This window comes from Mytilus edulis, chromosome 11 (genome assembly GCF_963676685.1).
Source record: "Mytilus edulis chromosome 11, xbMytEdul2.2, whole genome shotgun sequence".
NCBI lineage: Eukaryota > Metazoa > Mollusca > Bivalvia > Mytilida > Mytilidae > Mytilus > Mytilus edulis.
In genome coordinates this window covers 80596825-80614379 of record NC_092354.1, presented here as the reverse complement: position 1 = coordinate 80614379, position 17555 = coordinate 80596825, and the positions used below count along the sequence as shown (strand labels likewise).

General features: G+C 36.2%; 2 protein-coding genes across 2 annotated transcripts in view; one reads left to right on the top strand and one right to left on the bottom strand.

The window, feature by feature from the left end:
- Positions 1-1914: 1914 nt before the first annotated feature.
- Positions 1915-2844, top strand: LOC139494642 (uncharacterized). The gene has a single exon (XM_071282802.1). It carries the CDS (start codon positions 1915-1917, stop codon positions 2842-2844), a length of 930 nt encoding a protein of 309 aa, XP_071138903.1.
- Positions 2845-7311: 4467 nt separating this feature from the next.
- Positions 7312-17555, bottom strand: part of LOC139496383 (fibroin heavy chain-like) — a 101828-nt gene continuing 91584 nt past the window's right edge. The window contains exon 3 of the mRNA XM_071284957.1: positions 7312-9192. Coding sequence (XP_071141058.1) covers positions 7343-9192 — 1850 coding nt within the window. The 3' untranslated portion in view covers positions 7312-7342. The remainder of the gene's footprint in view (positions 9193-17555) is intronic.

Here is a 17555-nt window from a genome sequence, read left to right as displayed (position 1 = left end):
TTAGATGCATGATTATTCTATTATTTGTTAATGGCTTTGAACTAGCTGACAGATAACTGCGAGTACTCTCAGATCTGTTCCTAGTGTCTTTTTGTTGTCGGGATGTACAAGTACCCGGCCACATCCACTTGTATGTTTTTCCATCTGATGAGTTTAGCCTCTTTCAACTGATTTTTATAGTTCGTTCTTATGTTGTACTGTTATACCACTGTCCCAGGTTAGGGGGAGGGTTGGGTTCCCACTAACATGTTTACACCCGCCACATTATTTACGTATGTGCCTGTCCCAAGTCAGGAGCCTGTAATTCAGTGGTTTTCGTTTGTTTATGTGTTACATATTTGTTTTTCGTTCATTTTTATATCAATAAGGCCGTTTGTTTTCTCGTTTGAATTGTTTTACAGTGTCATATCAGGGCCTTTTATAGCTGATAATGTGGTATGGGCTTTACTCATTGTTGAAGGCCGTACGGTGACCTATAGTTGTTGTTGTAAAATACTTTTACATTCTTTTATTATAGACATTTTTGTTTAATTGATAAACGTCTTAACGTCGTTTACCGCGGTAATTACGTAACTGTATATTCGACGTCGCTACTTAGCGACGTTATTGTATTCCTACATGTAGTTTAGATAAAGATTTCGTTCTATGAAGACGTTCTTCATCATTTCTTTAGAATATATGTTAAATTGGTGCCGTGACAAAAAGAACGATGAGTTCTAAACTCAAAGCTATTCGAGCTGGACATCGTGGTGCAGTCACGAAACTACTTAAGCGAGTGAGCGGAAATTTCGAGGAGTTAACAAAGGAATACGATGTCAATGAAATTATGTCAATCAGGGAAATGATACGGAAAAGGAAACAGTTATTTCGGAGCTCAACGATAAAATTGTGGAAGAAATTTCGGAAGAGGATATTCAAGAAGAGATAGAAGAAGCCGACAGGTATGAATTTGATATTCAAATTACTCTAACAAAATTAGCAAAAGTAATCCGGGAAGCAGATAGCACAACATCTTCGAAACAGCAACAATTAAACCCGCACGCCACAGAATTTACACTTTCAAACAACCTAATAAACCCTACTCCAGTAAGTTTCACGCCAGCAAATAATTCTTCATCTATATTTTCAAACTCCAGTATGTACCATAAATTACCAAAGCTTACCCTACCCACGTTCGGAGGAAATATACTGGAATGGCAGCCATTTTGGGATTCCTTTTGTGCAGCAGTTCATAAAAATTTGTCCTTAAACGACGTAAAGAAGTTTAACTATTTAAGGTCTCAATTGTACGGAGCAGCAAGCCAGTGCATCTCAGGATTACAAATTACAAACACAAATTACGCTCAAGCCCTACATGTATTGAAACAAAGGTTGGGGCGTTATCTGAATACACTGTACTAGGGTGTCCTTTCCTACTGACGAAGCGTCTAAATGCTAACATGAAAGCGTTTACAACTATCGCCCAGTATCGTACATTACGCGGGATCCGAGATCCAGAGCAATTGACACCGTCACATTTATTTCAAGAAATTCAATATGCAGTACACCTATGGATTAAGGACGTACAAAACGAACGATTCATGGACGAAAAGGAGAAAATTTCGAATAATTTAGGAAGCAAGGAATTGCCTTTATTGAAACAACTACGCCTATTCATTGACGATGAAAGTATCATAAGATGCGGTGGGCGCATACACAATTCCTCATTGGATAGCTGTACAAAGTTTCCAATACTTTTGCCAAAGAAACATAAGTTTACTGATCTTATTATACTGGATGCACACTTGAAAATGTTACATTCAGGATCTGGACAAACAGTAATTTGTTACTCAAATCCGACAGTCGTATTGGATACCGTCTATTCGTCAGTGCGTGAACAATATAATACAGAAATGCATATAATGTCGTAAAGTCATGGGAAAATCGTTTATGCAGCAAGATTCACCCCCACTTCCTAAAGATAGAGTGACGGATACGATTCCGTTTACAACAACAGGTGTGGATTTTGCCGGACCGCTTTATGTTAAGAAAACTGGAATTTTGAAAAAGATGTACATTTGTTTATTTACGTGTGCATGTGTTCGAGCTGTACATTTAGAACTCGTTCCAGATATGACACTTAACGCTTTCATGTTAGCATTTAGACGCTTCGTCAGTAGGAAAGGACACCCTAGTACAGGGTATTCACATAACGCCCCAACCTTTGTTTCAGCGGCAAGCCAAATTCCTCGAGAGCTAAACATACAAATCAACTGGAAGTTCATCCCAAGAGCAGCACCGTGGTATGGTGGATGGTGGGAGAGACTGGTCGGAATAACCAAGACAACGCTGAAAAAAATTCTGGGAAGATCCCAAGTTAATGCGGATAGTGTACGAACAGTTATTACGGAGATTGAAAGTGTTATGAATGATCGCCCGATAACGTACATTTCACAGGATATCCGAGACCCACAGCCGTTGACGCCGTCACACGTATTGCACGGGAGAAGACTATCTACAGACAACTATATACATACAGAGGACAATAAGAAGACACACGAAGAAGCTAATAAACTAGTACAACGGAAAATAACTTTAATAAAACATTTCACTAATCGATGGAGATCCGAATATCTCACCGGACTGAGAGAGTTTCACCATGTGACAGGAAAAATTCATACACATGTGAAAATTGGTTCTGTTGTATTGATTATGGACAATTCACCAAGAACAATGTGGAAATTAGGTGTAATAGAAGATGTTATTACAGGACTAGATGGACTTGTTCGTGCTGCAAAGATTCGTACATCAAGTGGACTGATTACTACACGGCCAATAGTTAAACTAGTCCCTCTTGAAATGTGAACAGTAAACTCATTTTGAGGCCCCCAGAATGTTGTAAAATACTTTTACATTCTTTTATTATAGACATTTTCGTTTAATTGGTAAACGTCTTAACGTCATTTACCGCTGTAATTACGTAACTGTATATTCGACGTCGCTACTTAGCGACGTTATTGTATTCCTACATGTAGTTTAGATAAAGATTTCGTTCTATGAAGACGTTCTTCATCATTTCTTTAGAATATATGTTAAAGTTGTTAATGTCTGTGTCATATTGGTCTCTTGTGGACAGTAGTCTCATTGGCAATCATACAACATCTTTTTTTTTATATATAGGATATGGATTATAAAATGGTGGTGGCGCGGGAGAATACGACAGTGGGCATTATAATCTTGTTGTGTAGGGTAGAACAGCTGGATATTTCATTGTAAGATATGGTAAAGAATATACTTCAGTCGGTAAGAGAAGTTCAAACTACATAAACATCATTCAACACAATTGTGTATGTAACAAAACAAAAAGTAAAATCACAAAGATACTGAATTCCCTGGTTATTATCAAAATGAAAATCCCTTGTCAAATTGCAAAATGAAAAGCTCAAACTCATCAAACGAATTGACAACAACTGACATATTTTTGACTTGGTACATGCATTTTCATATGTAGACAAATGATAGATTAAACCTGGTTTTATACATGATATAGCTAGTTAATCTTTTTACCTTTTTCTATGTTCTAATGTAATACTATTGTTTCAGAAAAAGGGGAAGGTTTGGTATCATTAAAACATTAATCCCGCTGCAAATGTTTGCACCTGTCCTAAGTCAGTTATCAAATGTACAGTAGCTGTCGTCCACTTAAATAATAATGTAGTTGTAGGCCGTACCCTGACCTATAATGGTTTACTTTTATAAATTGTTACTTGAATGGAGAGTTGTCTCATTGGCACCCATACCACATCTTCCTATATATATATGTATGTGTCAGTCGCATTTAACTTCCAGTATATTGCCAAACGACGCTGTATTTAAAAACAAAATAAACATATTACTAGAAAAAAGTGAAAATAAGGGTATGGCAGTGAACATATTTTAAAGAGTCTCATAGTTAATTTAATCATTTATTCAAAGTTGTGTGCATAGAAAATTGATTGCATTCGTATTGGTTGTCACGATTTGATATTATGACGAGTATCATTAATTGGCTTGCAATATACTAACAATTATCATTGGATGTTTTTTCTATACAGCTAACATAACATCATACACGTTTGTATTGACATGTGAATGAGCGTCTTGTGCTTTGTTAATGAAGTACTTTGGAAAAATAACCAACACGCCATTATATCATAGAATTTGACAATAATCACCAAGCAAGTTTATATGTGTATTTAACAGAAGGATCAAATTGAGTTAATTGAGAAGTGATTGCGAAGTTTGTATTACATGTAACCTGAATACTGCGAATGCATTGGCATCGCAATAATATGAACTCTATAACTTAAGCATAGATCTGTAAGCGGCATCTTTGGCGGTTTCGGAAATCGTTATAACTAAGTCGCATTTTTTTTTTAAATTGCAATAATAAATTCACGCAATATATCTGAAATTACAGTTACGTTTTATTTTTTTTTATCCGAAGTTTTATCTGTCATGTTTGTGTCATGTTGAAAACTGATATATTTTTTAAAATTGAACAGAAAATTAAAAAAAAGAAATGTTTATCATTTTCGTTTATACTAAAAGCCAATCGATTTTAAATATCCGAAACGTGTGTTATAACTTCCTTATTTCATAATATATATTCTACGAGTAAATCAGAAAGTTTAATTCGCTGATTAAGCATAATTGATTTAAATTGTTTTTCGCTGACTATTTTGTTTATAACTCCCAACATCTGCATTCATCGTTTGTTGTTCGAAACAACCATTCACTATTCAAATTTCACGAGAGTAAATTATCAAAATAAAACAAGTGTATTTATTCAGTAAGAGTTGTATTCTAAGGTTATTTCAAAAGAAATTCGCAACGTTCATATGGAGAATAATAAAACATAAGCGTTACATTGGTCAACCGTCATTGTGACACTATACAACTTCGAATTGTTTTTCTTTTAGTTTTACCTGTTACCTTGTAATAATGATTGTTTTGTTTTAGATTTGTGTACTAGTAGTACGGCACACGTGTTAATATAATCAATTATAGGTCATCGTACGCCTTTCAACAATGAGCAAAGCCCATACTGCATAGTAAGCTATACAATGCCCCGAAATGACAACGTAAAACAATTCAAAAGAGAAAACAAACGGCCCAATTTATGTATAAAGAATGAACGAAAAACAAATATGTAACACATAAACAAACCAATAAATTACAGGCTTAAATTTGTTAAACTAAAAAGGGATCATACATTTACTTCACTGTGCATAGTCATGCAAGTTAAATGTTGCTAATGTGAAATAGTTTCTGTCTTGTTTTAAGGTTGTGAAGTTTTATCGATTATGACGCATGACTTTAATTTTTGTTTTGTTGAGTTTCATCAGGAAAAGATGTCAGATAATCAGGAAAACTTGTCTTGACAATATAATTCGTGTTTGGCACTGATAATTTGAGAGAACAATGAGTCAATATGTTTTTTATTGAGTTTTGTTACCAGCTTTTATTTAAACTTAAACAATCTGGCTTAAATGACCAGCTCTTATCTTGGATAGAAAGTTATCTTTCGGATCGTCAACAAAAGGTAGTTTCAGAAGGCTTTTCGTCAACTCTAAGAAGTATACATGCAGGTGTCCCCCAGGGATCAGTTTTGGGACCCTTTCTGTTTCTTATTTATATAAATGATATAGTAAATGATATTGCTAATGATATTAGACTTTTTGCAGATGACACCTCTTTATTTGTCATAGTAGATGATGATCATGCTGTAGCGGCTGCTTCTTTGACTGATGACTTGGATGTTATCTCAAATTGGGCAAAATCATGGCCTGTTCAATTGAATTCTAAGAAAACTAAAAATATTGTATTTACTAGAAGGGAAAGGGAGCATCCACCTGTATTTTTTGGGATAAATGGTGAAGAGGTTGAGAAAATAAATATTCACTGTCATCTTGGGATAACATTTCAGTCATCAGCTTCGTGGCACACGCATATTGATATTATTTATAAAAAAGCATGCTCTCGTCTTTCTGTGCTTCGTCAAGTTAAACACGTATTAGATAGGAGTTCACTTATACGTATTTATTATGCTTTTATTAGACCTATATTAGAATATGGTGATGTTATTTGGGGCAATTGCTCCCAGCATGAGACTGAGCTTCTTGAAAATATTCAGATAGAAGATGCTAGAATTATTACAGGATTACGACGTAATTCCTCCAGACAAAAACTTTATATTGAATTAGGTTTAGAAACTCTGGAGAATAGACGTAATAAACATAAGCTTATACTATTCTACAAAATATTAAATGGGATGGCACCTGCATACTTATATGAGTTAGTTCAGCCATATCTTCCCAGACAAACCCCTTATACTTTGAGGAATGCAAATAACACTTTTCACCCGCCTCTTGCTAGAACTAGCTGTTATTTTAATAGTTTCATTCCTTCCACTATAAGACTTTGGAATAGTCTTCCTTTGAGTTTACAAAAATCACCAAGTTTGGGTATATTTAGAAGTTGACTAGATAAGTTTTATAGGACTGATGATATATTAAAACCTTTCAACTATGGGATAAGGAAACTAAATATAAGTCATTGTCAACGCAGAAATAATGCTAGCAACCTTAAATCTCATTTGTTTAATCAGTTCTTATCCGAGAACACTTTTTGCACAAACTGTAACCATCCTGTTGAGGATAACCAACATTTCTTTTTTATTTGCCCTAAGTATAATGATGTAAGACAGATCCTTCTTGATTCCATTTACTCCATTGTTGATAATGTTGACATAAATATTGAATTACTACTTTTTGGAAAGAGATTATTTTCATATGATATGAATATTGCTATTTTTAAATCTGTTCAGAAATATATCAGTGACACTCAACGTTTTGTTTGAAACTTACTTTAATTTTTGTTTCATCTAGTTTTATTTTTTATTTTTTCTACACTCCAACATTAATTCATTTATTCCACTAAGCAAGCTTAGTGTCTCTTTCAAGCCATATATATATTTCTAATGACTTATAAAGGATATTTGCATGTTTCAAGGTACTTTAAATAACTGATGATTATTTGCCTATATATTTAAATATATTTTGCATTTAGTAAGTAACACTGTTAACATATATTTGCTCGTGTGTGCTCCCAAGTAGCATGCATGTTCCACTATATTGCATTATTTTAAATACAGTTGTTGTGATTGAATTATACCTTGTACATGTAATATGGAGAGAGCTTTTATAGGCTGTGCCTGTTGCTCAATCCTTTTCATATTTTAATGAATAAAATATGTTTAAAATCAAAAGCTTTTTTAAAAATTATTCAAATTTAAATCATAATACTGCAAGGCTATACATATTTAGTATGAGTGACTTTTTTTCCCATATCCACCGCCATTACTAGCAGCACCGCCATATTTTACTTTTGATCCTCCGTATCCATATCCACCGCCATAACCTACTTTTGATTTTTCGTATCCATATCCGCCTCCATTTCCATTTCCACCTCCATTTCCGGCACCACCTCCATTTCTAGAACCACCGCCATTTCCAGCTCCTCCGCCATTGTCAGCTTTACCGCCATTTCCATAACCACCATAACCTACTTTTGATCCTCCGTATCCATATCCGCCTCCATTTCCATATCCACCATAACCTACTTTTGATCCTCCGTATCCATATCCGCCTCCATTTCCATTTCCGCCTCCATTTCCATTTCCGACTCCATTTCCATTTCCAACTCCATTTCCAGCTCCTCCACCATTTCCAGCGACTCCGACATTTCCAGCTCCACCGCCATAACCTACTTTTGTTCCTCGGTATCCATATTCTCCTCCATTTCCATAACCGCCTCCATTTCCATTGCCACCGCCATTAACAGCACCACCGCCATTTCCAGCCCCACTATCATCACCTACTTTTGATCCTCCGTATTCATGTCCTCCTCCATTTCCATAACCGCCATGACTTACTTTTGATCCTCCGTATCCATATCCGCCTCTATTTCCATTTCCGCGCCCATTACCATTTCCGCCTCCATTTCCATTGCCACCTCCATTTACAGCACCACCGCCATTTGTAGCTCCTCCGCCATTTCCAGTCCCACCGCCATCACCTACTTTTGATCCTCCATATCCATATCCGCCTCCATTTCCATTTCCGCCTCCATTTCCATTTCCACCGCCATTTCCAGCTCCTCCACCATTTCCTGCTCCAGCGCCATAACCTACTTTTGTTCCTCGGTATCCATATCCGCTTCCATTTCCATTTCCGCCTCTATTTCCATTTCCGCCCCCATTACCATTTCCGCCTCCATTTCCATTGCCACCTCCATTTACAGCACCACCGCCATTTCCAGCTCCTCCGTCATTTCCAGCCCCACCGCCATAACCTACTTTTGATCCTCCGTATCCATATCCGCCTCCATTTCCATTTCCGACTCCATTTCCATTTCCACCTCCATTTCCAGCACCATGGCCATTTCCAGCTTCTCCGCCATTTCCGGCTCCACTGCCATAACCTACTTTTGATCCTCCGTATCCATATCCGCCTCCATTTCCATTTCCGCCTCTATTTTCATTTCCGCCCCCATTACCATTTCCGCCTCCATTTCCATTGCCACCTCCATTTACAGCACCACCGCCATTTCCAGCCCCACCGCCATAACCTACTTTTGATCCTCCGTATCCATATCCGCCTCCATTTACATTTCCGACTCCATTTCCATTTCCGACTCCATTTCCATTTCCACCTCCATTTCCAGCACCATCGCCATTTCCAGCTTCTCCGCCATTTCCGGCTCCACTGCCATAACCTACTTTTGATCCTCCGTATCCATATCCGCCTTCATTTCCATTTCCGCCTCTATTTTCATTTCCGCCCCCATTACCATTTCCGCCTCCATTTCCATTGCCACCTCCATTTACAGCACCACCGCCATTTCCAGCTCCTCCGCCATTTCCAGCCCTACTACCATAACCTACTTTTGATCCTCCGTATCTATATCCGCCTCCATTTCCATTTCCGACTCCATTTCCATTTCCACCTCCATTTCCAGCACCACCGCCATTTGCAATTCCTCTGCCATTTCCAGCCCCACCGCCATAACCTACTTTTGATCGTCCGTATCCATATCCTCCTCCATTTCCATAACCGCCATAACCTACTTTTGATCCTCCGTATCCATATCCGCCTCCATTTCCATTTCCGCCTCCATTTCCATTTCCACCTACTTTTCCAGCACCACCGCCATTTCCAGCTCCTCCACTATTTGCGGCTTCAGCGCCATAACCTACTTTTGATCCTCCGTAGCCATATCCGCCTCCATTTACATTTCCACCTCCATTTCCATTGCCATCTCTATTTACAGCACCACCGCCATTTCTAGGTCCTCCGTCATTTCCAGCTCCACCACCATAACCTACTTTTGATCCTCCGTATCCATATCCGCCTTCATTTCCATTTCCGTCTCCATTTCCATTTCCACCTCCATTTCCAGCACCATCGACATTTCCAGCTCCTCCACCATTTCCAGCTCCAGCGTCATAACCTACTTTTGTTCCTCCGTATCCATTTCCGCCTCCATTTCCATAAACGCCTCTATTTCCATTTCCGCCTCCATTTCCATAAACGCCTCTATTTCCATTTCCACCTCCATTACCATTTTCGCCTCCATTTCCATTGCCACCTCCATTTACAGCACCACCGCCATTTCCAGCTACTCCCCCATTTCCAGCCCCACCTCCATAACCTACTTTTGATCCTCCGTATCCATATCCGCCTCCATTTCCATTTCCGACTCCATTTCCATTTCCAGCACCATCGCCATTTCCAGCTCCTCCGCCATTTCCGGCTCCACTGCTATAACCTACTTTTGATCCTCCGTATCCATATCCGCCTCCATTTCCATTTCCACCTCCATTTCCATTGCCACCGCCATTCGCAGCTCCTCCACCATTTCCAGCCCCACCACCATAACCTACTTTTGATCGTCCGTATCCATATCCTCCTCCATTTCCATAACCGCCATAACCTACTTTTGATCCTCCGTATCCATATCCGGCTCCATTTCCATTTCCTCCTCCATTTCTATTTCCAACTCCATTTCCAGTACCACCGGCATTTCCAGCTCCTCCATCATTTCCACCTCCTCCACGATTTCCAGCTCCGCCACCATTTCCAGCTCCGGTGCCATAACCTACTTTTGATCCTCCGTATCCATATCCGCCTCCATTTCCATAACCACCATAACCTACTTTTGATCCTTCGTTTCCATTTCCGCCTCTATTTCCATTTCCACCTCCATTTACAGCTCCACCGCCATTTCCAGCTCCTCCACCATTTCCAGCTCCCCCGCCATAACCTACTTTTGATTTTTCGTATCCATATCCGCCTCCATTTCTATTTCCACCTTCATTTCCGGCACCACCGCCATTTCCAGCTCCTCCGCCATTTCCAGCTCCTCCGCCATTTCCAGCTCCACCACCATTCCTAGCGCCTCCGCCATAACCTACTTTTGATCCTCCGTATCCATATCCGCTGCCACCGCCATACCCAACAAAATAACTGCCGCTGTTTCCATCCCCATATCCTGGGCCATAACCTTGTAAAATTTTAAAATTTGAATTTCATGGAAACATAGAAACGATTCATCAAAAAAGGTATCATGCTGATGAACAAACCGAAGACAAACGTTGATTTTTGCTCACTTACATTACAAAAGTTATTGTTTTATAATTGTAAGTACACATGATGCATGTAATTAATTTATAAGGACTATTGATCCTGTTATACATGGTACTCCATAAAGTAACTTTTCTTGTTATGCAACAGACTATTAATTAAGTTCTGACATTTAAAAAAAAGAATTACTATAATTTGATTTTACCGTTTGTTTCCCCCTCCTACTCCTCTCTCAGACGCGTGTCTGGTGCAAATACAAATTTAATCCTGATATCTATGATAAGTTCATTTACAACCACTGGGTCGATGCCACTGCGTGTGGCGTTTAAATTTGTGCTGACATTAATTATCATTGATATGGTCATATTTATAAATTAACTATTTACACAACTTTTAATCCTGGTATATATGATGATTTTGTTTCTAGTGCCCCTATCGCTGACTCCATACTAAACGCGACCATCTCTGTCGCTTCCACCATCATATCCTGGGCCATAACCTAAGATCATATATTACTGTGTAATATGGTGGTAACGTAAAAACAGTTAAAAACAAAAATACTGTAATATTTACTAACCTCCACCACTACCGCCAAATCCAGATTCAAATCCTCCACCACCATCACCGCCGCTATACACACCACTGTACCCTCCGCCGTTTCTACCACCATATGACCATTGGGAAAATGTAGCTCCCACAAAACTCAACAGCAGAAAAGTAAACATAGCCATGGTGACTGAGGTTTGACGATTGTAACTCTGTGTGCTGATACGACGGCTACGATATGTATTTTTATTCTCTTTGGTGTAGAAGTGATGTATTCAGAACAATTAAACTTGATTGAGCATGCGCAGTTTAGCATGACTTATGACAGCCATTCATTAAATGAAAAATAAATAATGAGCTCTTCTAATTAAATATTCTTCTACTTTTTTTAAATCCTTCTTTGAAGAAATTATATTGTTTTCCGTATTGTATCACATAATGATTCAAAATATAAACCTATTGGCCTTATGGTATTAAATCGTGCACGTTGTTCTTTTAACAACGCCATCATTGTATGATTGAAAGATTGATGAACAAGGGTTAACCAAAGAGGATTTGTTCTCTCTCAAAAAGTGTATTCAACTTTTATCCAGCATTAATGAAAAATATTCAGTTGTTAGTTGACAAGGAATACAAAAGTGATTACAAGTTTTAATCGGCATCAACACGCTATACAGATTTTACATCTAATTAAATCGTGACTTATGAAATACAGTCAGTGTTGGATAAATATATTTTATTATGTTATTACAAAAGTCAAGAAAGATTCTAAAGTTCAAATGTTCGAATGTTCACAAACTGTCTTTATAGTTGAATTGTTCAAATGTTCAATAAATTGTCACACGGAAACGTGATCGTATAGTGGTATAACTGTTCGTTCCTGTTGGATTACTTCTGATATTAAGCGCATGAGTTCCAGACTACAACCGAGGGGGAGGACCATGGCCGAATCTCCGGTACCAATCTGTCCTCCCTTCAAGTCCAAAGCTGGATCTTATATAGTCTAGTGGTCCATAAACATGGGCCATAGCTGTAGGCCGGTTACGTAGTAGTCTGGATGTTGAATAAAACTAGTCAAATTATGCAATTAACCTCTGAGAGATACATGGTATTTCACAGTAGACATGGTCATTTATTGGGTATATGTCTATAATATTCGTATACATTATTATTAAGTGTCCAAAGGTTACATGTAGTTGTTTTGTTTATGCTATATTTAATTACACTTTGATATGAAACACAATTGTGTTACATATTATGCCTTTTCTCCAAAATCGAACGAAAGTCGTTTTACTTCCTGTAGGTTATACTAAATAGGTCATTGTTAGGTTTCCGGTTACCATCACCACACATCTAAGTTTATAAAGTTCTATAAGTCCAATATCTGGATATAATAAGTTCATTAATTTCATCAAGTCCAATAGCTGGATATATTTACACATAGTTCATTCGAATCATAAGTTCAATATTTCGGTATAAATAGTTCATGTTTTATTTCCGTCACCATCAAAGTATAATGTTCATCAACTGCTGGAAAGGGCGCAAATCTTTGTACAAGTGTCGGTCAACATTATTTCTATTACGAAGTAGTTGATGCAACTAGCTGGTTGGTTCGTCCTTCTTAAGAGGCTGTAAATAACAACATTATTGGGTTAAGTGTCATCCTTGATCAATGGCGAAGAGGAAGACATCAGTCTCTCTGGAAGCAGTAACATCTGTTCCAATCCATTGCATTGACACCATGTTGTGCCAACTGTTCGTGGCATTAGAACCAGAACCTGCACCCTTCTTTTTGGCTAACCAAGATATATTCTTAGTAAATTAACAGTACAAAAATATGGCTATTCCAATGACGATCGCACCTTAACCCCACTGATAATCTACCTAAGAAAAACAAGATATGTTTATTTAATCATTACTTAAGATATACATTTATATATAAATTTACAATAAGTTAATCAATCATTTAATGTAACCCCTACATCAACGTGATACACAAGAATTTTTTTAATAAAATATTATCTTGTTACCAATTGTAATACTTGTATTTCCTTAGTGCCTCATTATTTAATCTTAACTCTAAATATAGACCAAAGATGTATTCTCATCACTCTTAAAAAAAAGCATTTAAGATTCCTTTGATAAGATTTTAACTACGTCTTGTTACTGACTATTTTTAATATTTGACAACAACACCAACAACACCGTGTTGCAAAAAAAAATGTCGTTCTCCTTAATCTTTTACATTTTTACAAAAATAGTATAAAGTTTCCTCATCAAAATGGTCCCTTTCTTTTTATATATTTATATATTTTTTTTCATTTGTTTTAAAATTTCAAACCTACTGCCTATCCTATTTATACACTTCAATACGGCTCAGTGTCAGGGTATAAGTTGAAATCTTATTTTAAAACTTAACTAACATCTTAAAAACTAAAACAATTAACAAAAATCTATGCCTACTTATGAACAAAACACATCATTAAGTTTCTTTTTCCAACTCCTTAATTAATTATTTCCTTATTCTTATCTTAATTTATAATAATAGTCATCACGATTGCTTATGAACAAAATTAAATTTTACTGTAAAGCTAGTTTTCCTTTTATATCAATTATATATTTCAGTTACATTTTTGTCATTAGTTCTGAAGTTCATATGTGAATGCAATACATTTTTTAACAGATAATCAGGATATAATTATAAACACTTCACTAACCCGACCCAATTGTGAGGTATACATGAATTTTTTTCAATAGAATATAAGAATATTTTATTAGTTGACCATTTGATAGAGTAAAAGGTATACATAAATTTAAAACAATAAGAACTGACACGAAGGGAGACTGAAATCGTGATACATGTACATGTTAAACGAAAAGAATATCAAAACATGTAGGTAACAGTATGATTTCCTATTCAGTGTGTATAGTCCTGAATATGTATGACATATATGCCACTGGACGTTGAGCAACCTGCAAGCAATTAACCTTTTCAGTCTAAATCAAAAAGATTTTCAAAATCTTAAAAAGGAATATGTTAAACCTGGCTTTATTTGAAAGTTTTACATTAAAATTCATCTAACATAATATATGACAATGTCTCTGTATTCTAGCGATAAATTAACACATTATTTATTTTTAAATTAAAATGCGGGCAATAACGATTTTTTTACACCTATCATAGATTGAACTTTACAAAATAAATTCCCAAATTGGCAACAAAGAACGATCAGACAAATATGATTTTAAAGTAAATTATAGTTTGCATTTTTATCGAGGAAAATAATGACCTCACACAGGTCGTTATTTTTATGCCTTTTAGCATATTTCATTGAAACATGGTATCGTCCGGGTTGATTCTTCGAAAGAATTACCTATCTTTCTGAAAGAAAATAACTCCATATAGGTATATAAAGTTAATTTATAATTTTATTTTACAATTCCCATATCATTTTCAAAGAAAAATTGTAACTTTATTTGAGGTTTTAATGCATACAGATGTACACGAGCATGCTTAGAGCGTTCGATTTAGCTCAATAAATGCATTACTAGTGATAAGATTTCATAAAAATTATACACTCGCTGCACTTTATCAATTGTCGGTAACATTGCTTCTCTTAAACATGATCATGTTGATGGAGTTAGTTTTATAGTTATACATTTTAAGATTCTTACGTACTGGTATTTCATAATTAAAATACTGTAACATTTAATTACCCTTTTTTCCTCCACCCCTCCGCCCCCTCCGCCTCCTCCTCCGCTTAATACCAAAAGTCCACCACCACCAGTGCCAGATCCGAATCCTCCGCCACCACCGCCGCCATACCCAACACTATAACCTCCGCCGCTTCCAGCACCATATCCTTGAATAAATTAAAAAAAAAGGGTAGAGCAATCAACTATGGAATAATCTTAAACAGTATGAAATAGATACAAATCAAAGAAGAAGTGACGTAATTATAGTTTAAAACTAAAATACAGTAACATTAACTTACCTCCTTTTCCCCAACCACCTCCTCCTCCTACTGCTCCTCCTCCTCCTCCTCCTCCTAATCCGCCGCCTAATAACAATATTCCGCCACTGCCGCCAGATCCAAGTCATCAACCACTACCGCCGCCACCACCACCACCACCATACCCAACATTATACCCTCCGCCGCCTCCACCACCATATGGGCCAGTGCTGATCCGACAACACTCAACAGCAGTAAAGTTATCATAGCCATGATGACTGAGGTTTGAAGATTTTAACTGTGGTGATACAACTCTTTAGATCTGTATTTATACCATTTGATGTAACAACAACTTCTTTGTTCAGGATTGATTATTATACTAAAGCAATTTAACTTGATTGATTATAAGTGGTTCGACATGACTTTAGTTTTTTACAACAACCAATAGAATTATTATGTCATTGTCGGCTTTGAAATTACCTGATGGATTTACTTCTTATGTATAAATAAAGGCAACAGTAGTATACCGCTGTTCAAAACTCATAAATCCATGGACAAAAAACAAAATCGGGGCAACAAACCAAAACCGAGGGAAACGCATTAAATATAAGAGGAGAACAACGACACAACACCGAAACGCAACAGCACACAGAAACGGACCAAGCAACAGACAATACACCACGAGAATAACAAATATAACATCAAAACCAAATACATGAATATGGGATAGACAAGTACCGTGCCACGTCTTATCTCAAAAATAAGAGAAAACAGAAACGACTCAACGTTAAAATGCAACACACACACAGAAACGAACAATATTATTACAATGGCCATCTTCCTGACTTGGTACAGGACACTTTTAAAGGGGAATAAAAGTGGTGGGTTGAACCTGGTTTTAAGGCATGCCAAACCTCGCACTTTAATGGCACAGTTAAATATAACATTGAAATGAAAACAAAATATTACAGGACTACAATACAAATAAAAAGCAGAACATATTAGACAAAGAAAAGCATGATTAATAGATAACAAAAAGCATCAGGTTTAAAATTCAATACGCCAAAAACGCGTCTAGTCCACACGAGACTCACCAGTGACGAAAAAAATACAATTTGTACAGCACTGAAGATCAAAAGTTGAAAAGGTTTTGCCAAATACGGCATTGTTTGTATGCCCAGGATAAGAACATTCATATTATATAAAACAATTCACACTATTGCAAACAGTAAATTTTAACAAATGAATATGAAAGAGATATACATAATGAAACTGAAGTAAAAACTAATTACAGAAAACTAAACCCGAATACATAACGCCCAGATATACAAGATCGAAAGTGAAAAAAGTACAAAGTTGTACAGCACTGGGTTTGAAATTGAATTCCTATTGTGTACACAACTTAATAACTATAGAAAAAAATGTATAATTACATCTTTGATTAGTAATGGGAACATTTTCTTTTTTTAAAGTGGACAATATGATATTTTGATACTTAATTTTATTGCTATTGATAAAAGTGAGATTTCTGATTACAGAAACAATGTTAGCAACTTTTGATTTTACATGTTTACCTTATGTTCTTTTTAGCATAATCTAACACATGAATACATAACTATTCTACATACAAAAACAAATGTATAACATTGTGTAGGCTTATTTTTGGGAAGCAATAATTCCTAGCAATTATGAAAATTAAAGAAACAAAACACTAACAAAGAATATAATTATATTTATGTAAATATCATTTATAGTTGTTAAACATTTGTTTGTTTGTATATTATGTGTTGGTCGTATCTCATTTATTTAGTAACAATCCAATTGTTTTTGATTTCGAACATACACATTTCACCTTATCTTATCTTTGTATTTTTTTTAAGATGTATATACCTTGTAAAATTTAAGAAATCAAATAATGTAATACATTGTTATATAGGATGGAGAGTTGTCTCATTGGCACTTATACCACATCTTCCTATATCTATATACATATCATAATGTTAAAAATCATCTACGAGAATTTTGTAAAAATCGTTGAACATGAATTCTACGGTTAATGCATCTTTCAACCTTTGAAAGGTTATCAGATAGACCAATATTATAGTTGCTTACGACGAACGTGCGTTATGTCTAAACCAATCTAATATTTATGGTGGTAGTATACAATTGGTAAGCCATTTCCAATACGAATGTGTAGAGCTTTAATACACAAATTTCCCCCAAAAAATAATTTTATTTTAAAATTATCAATTTCCCCCACCTTAGAAGAAATATACCAACTTCACCTGCATAGGGGATATACATTTTCCAACTTATTCGATAATCAAAAGTTTTGCAGCTTCTACTCAGAATTTTTTAAACATCAAGTGTCTGAGCAGAAAGTTGATGAACC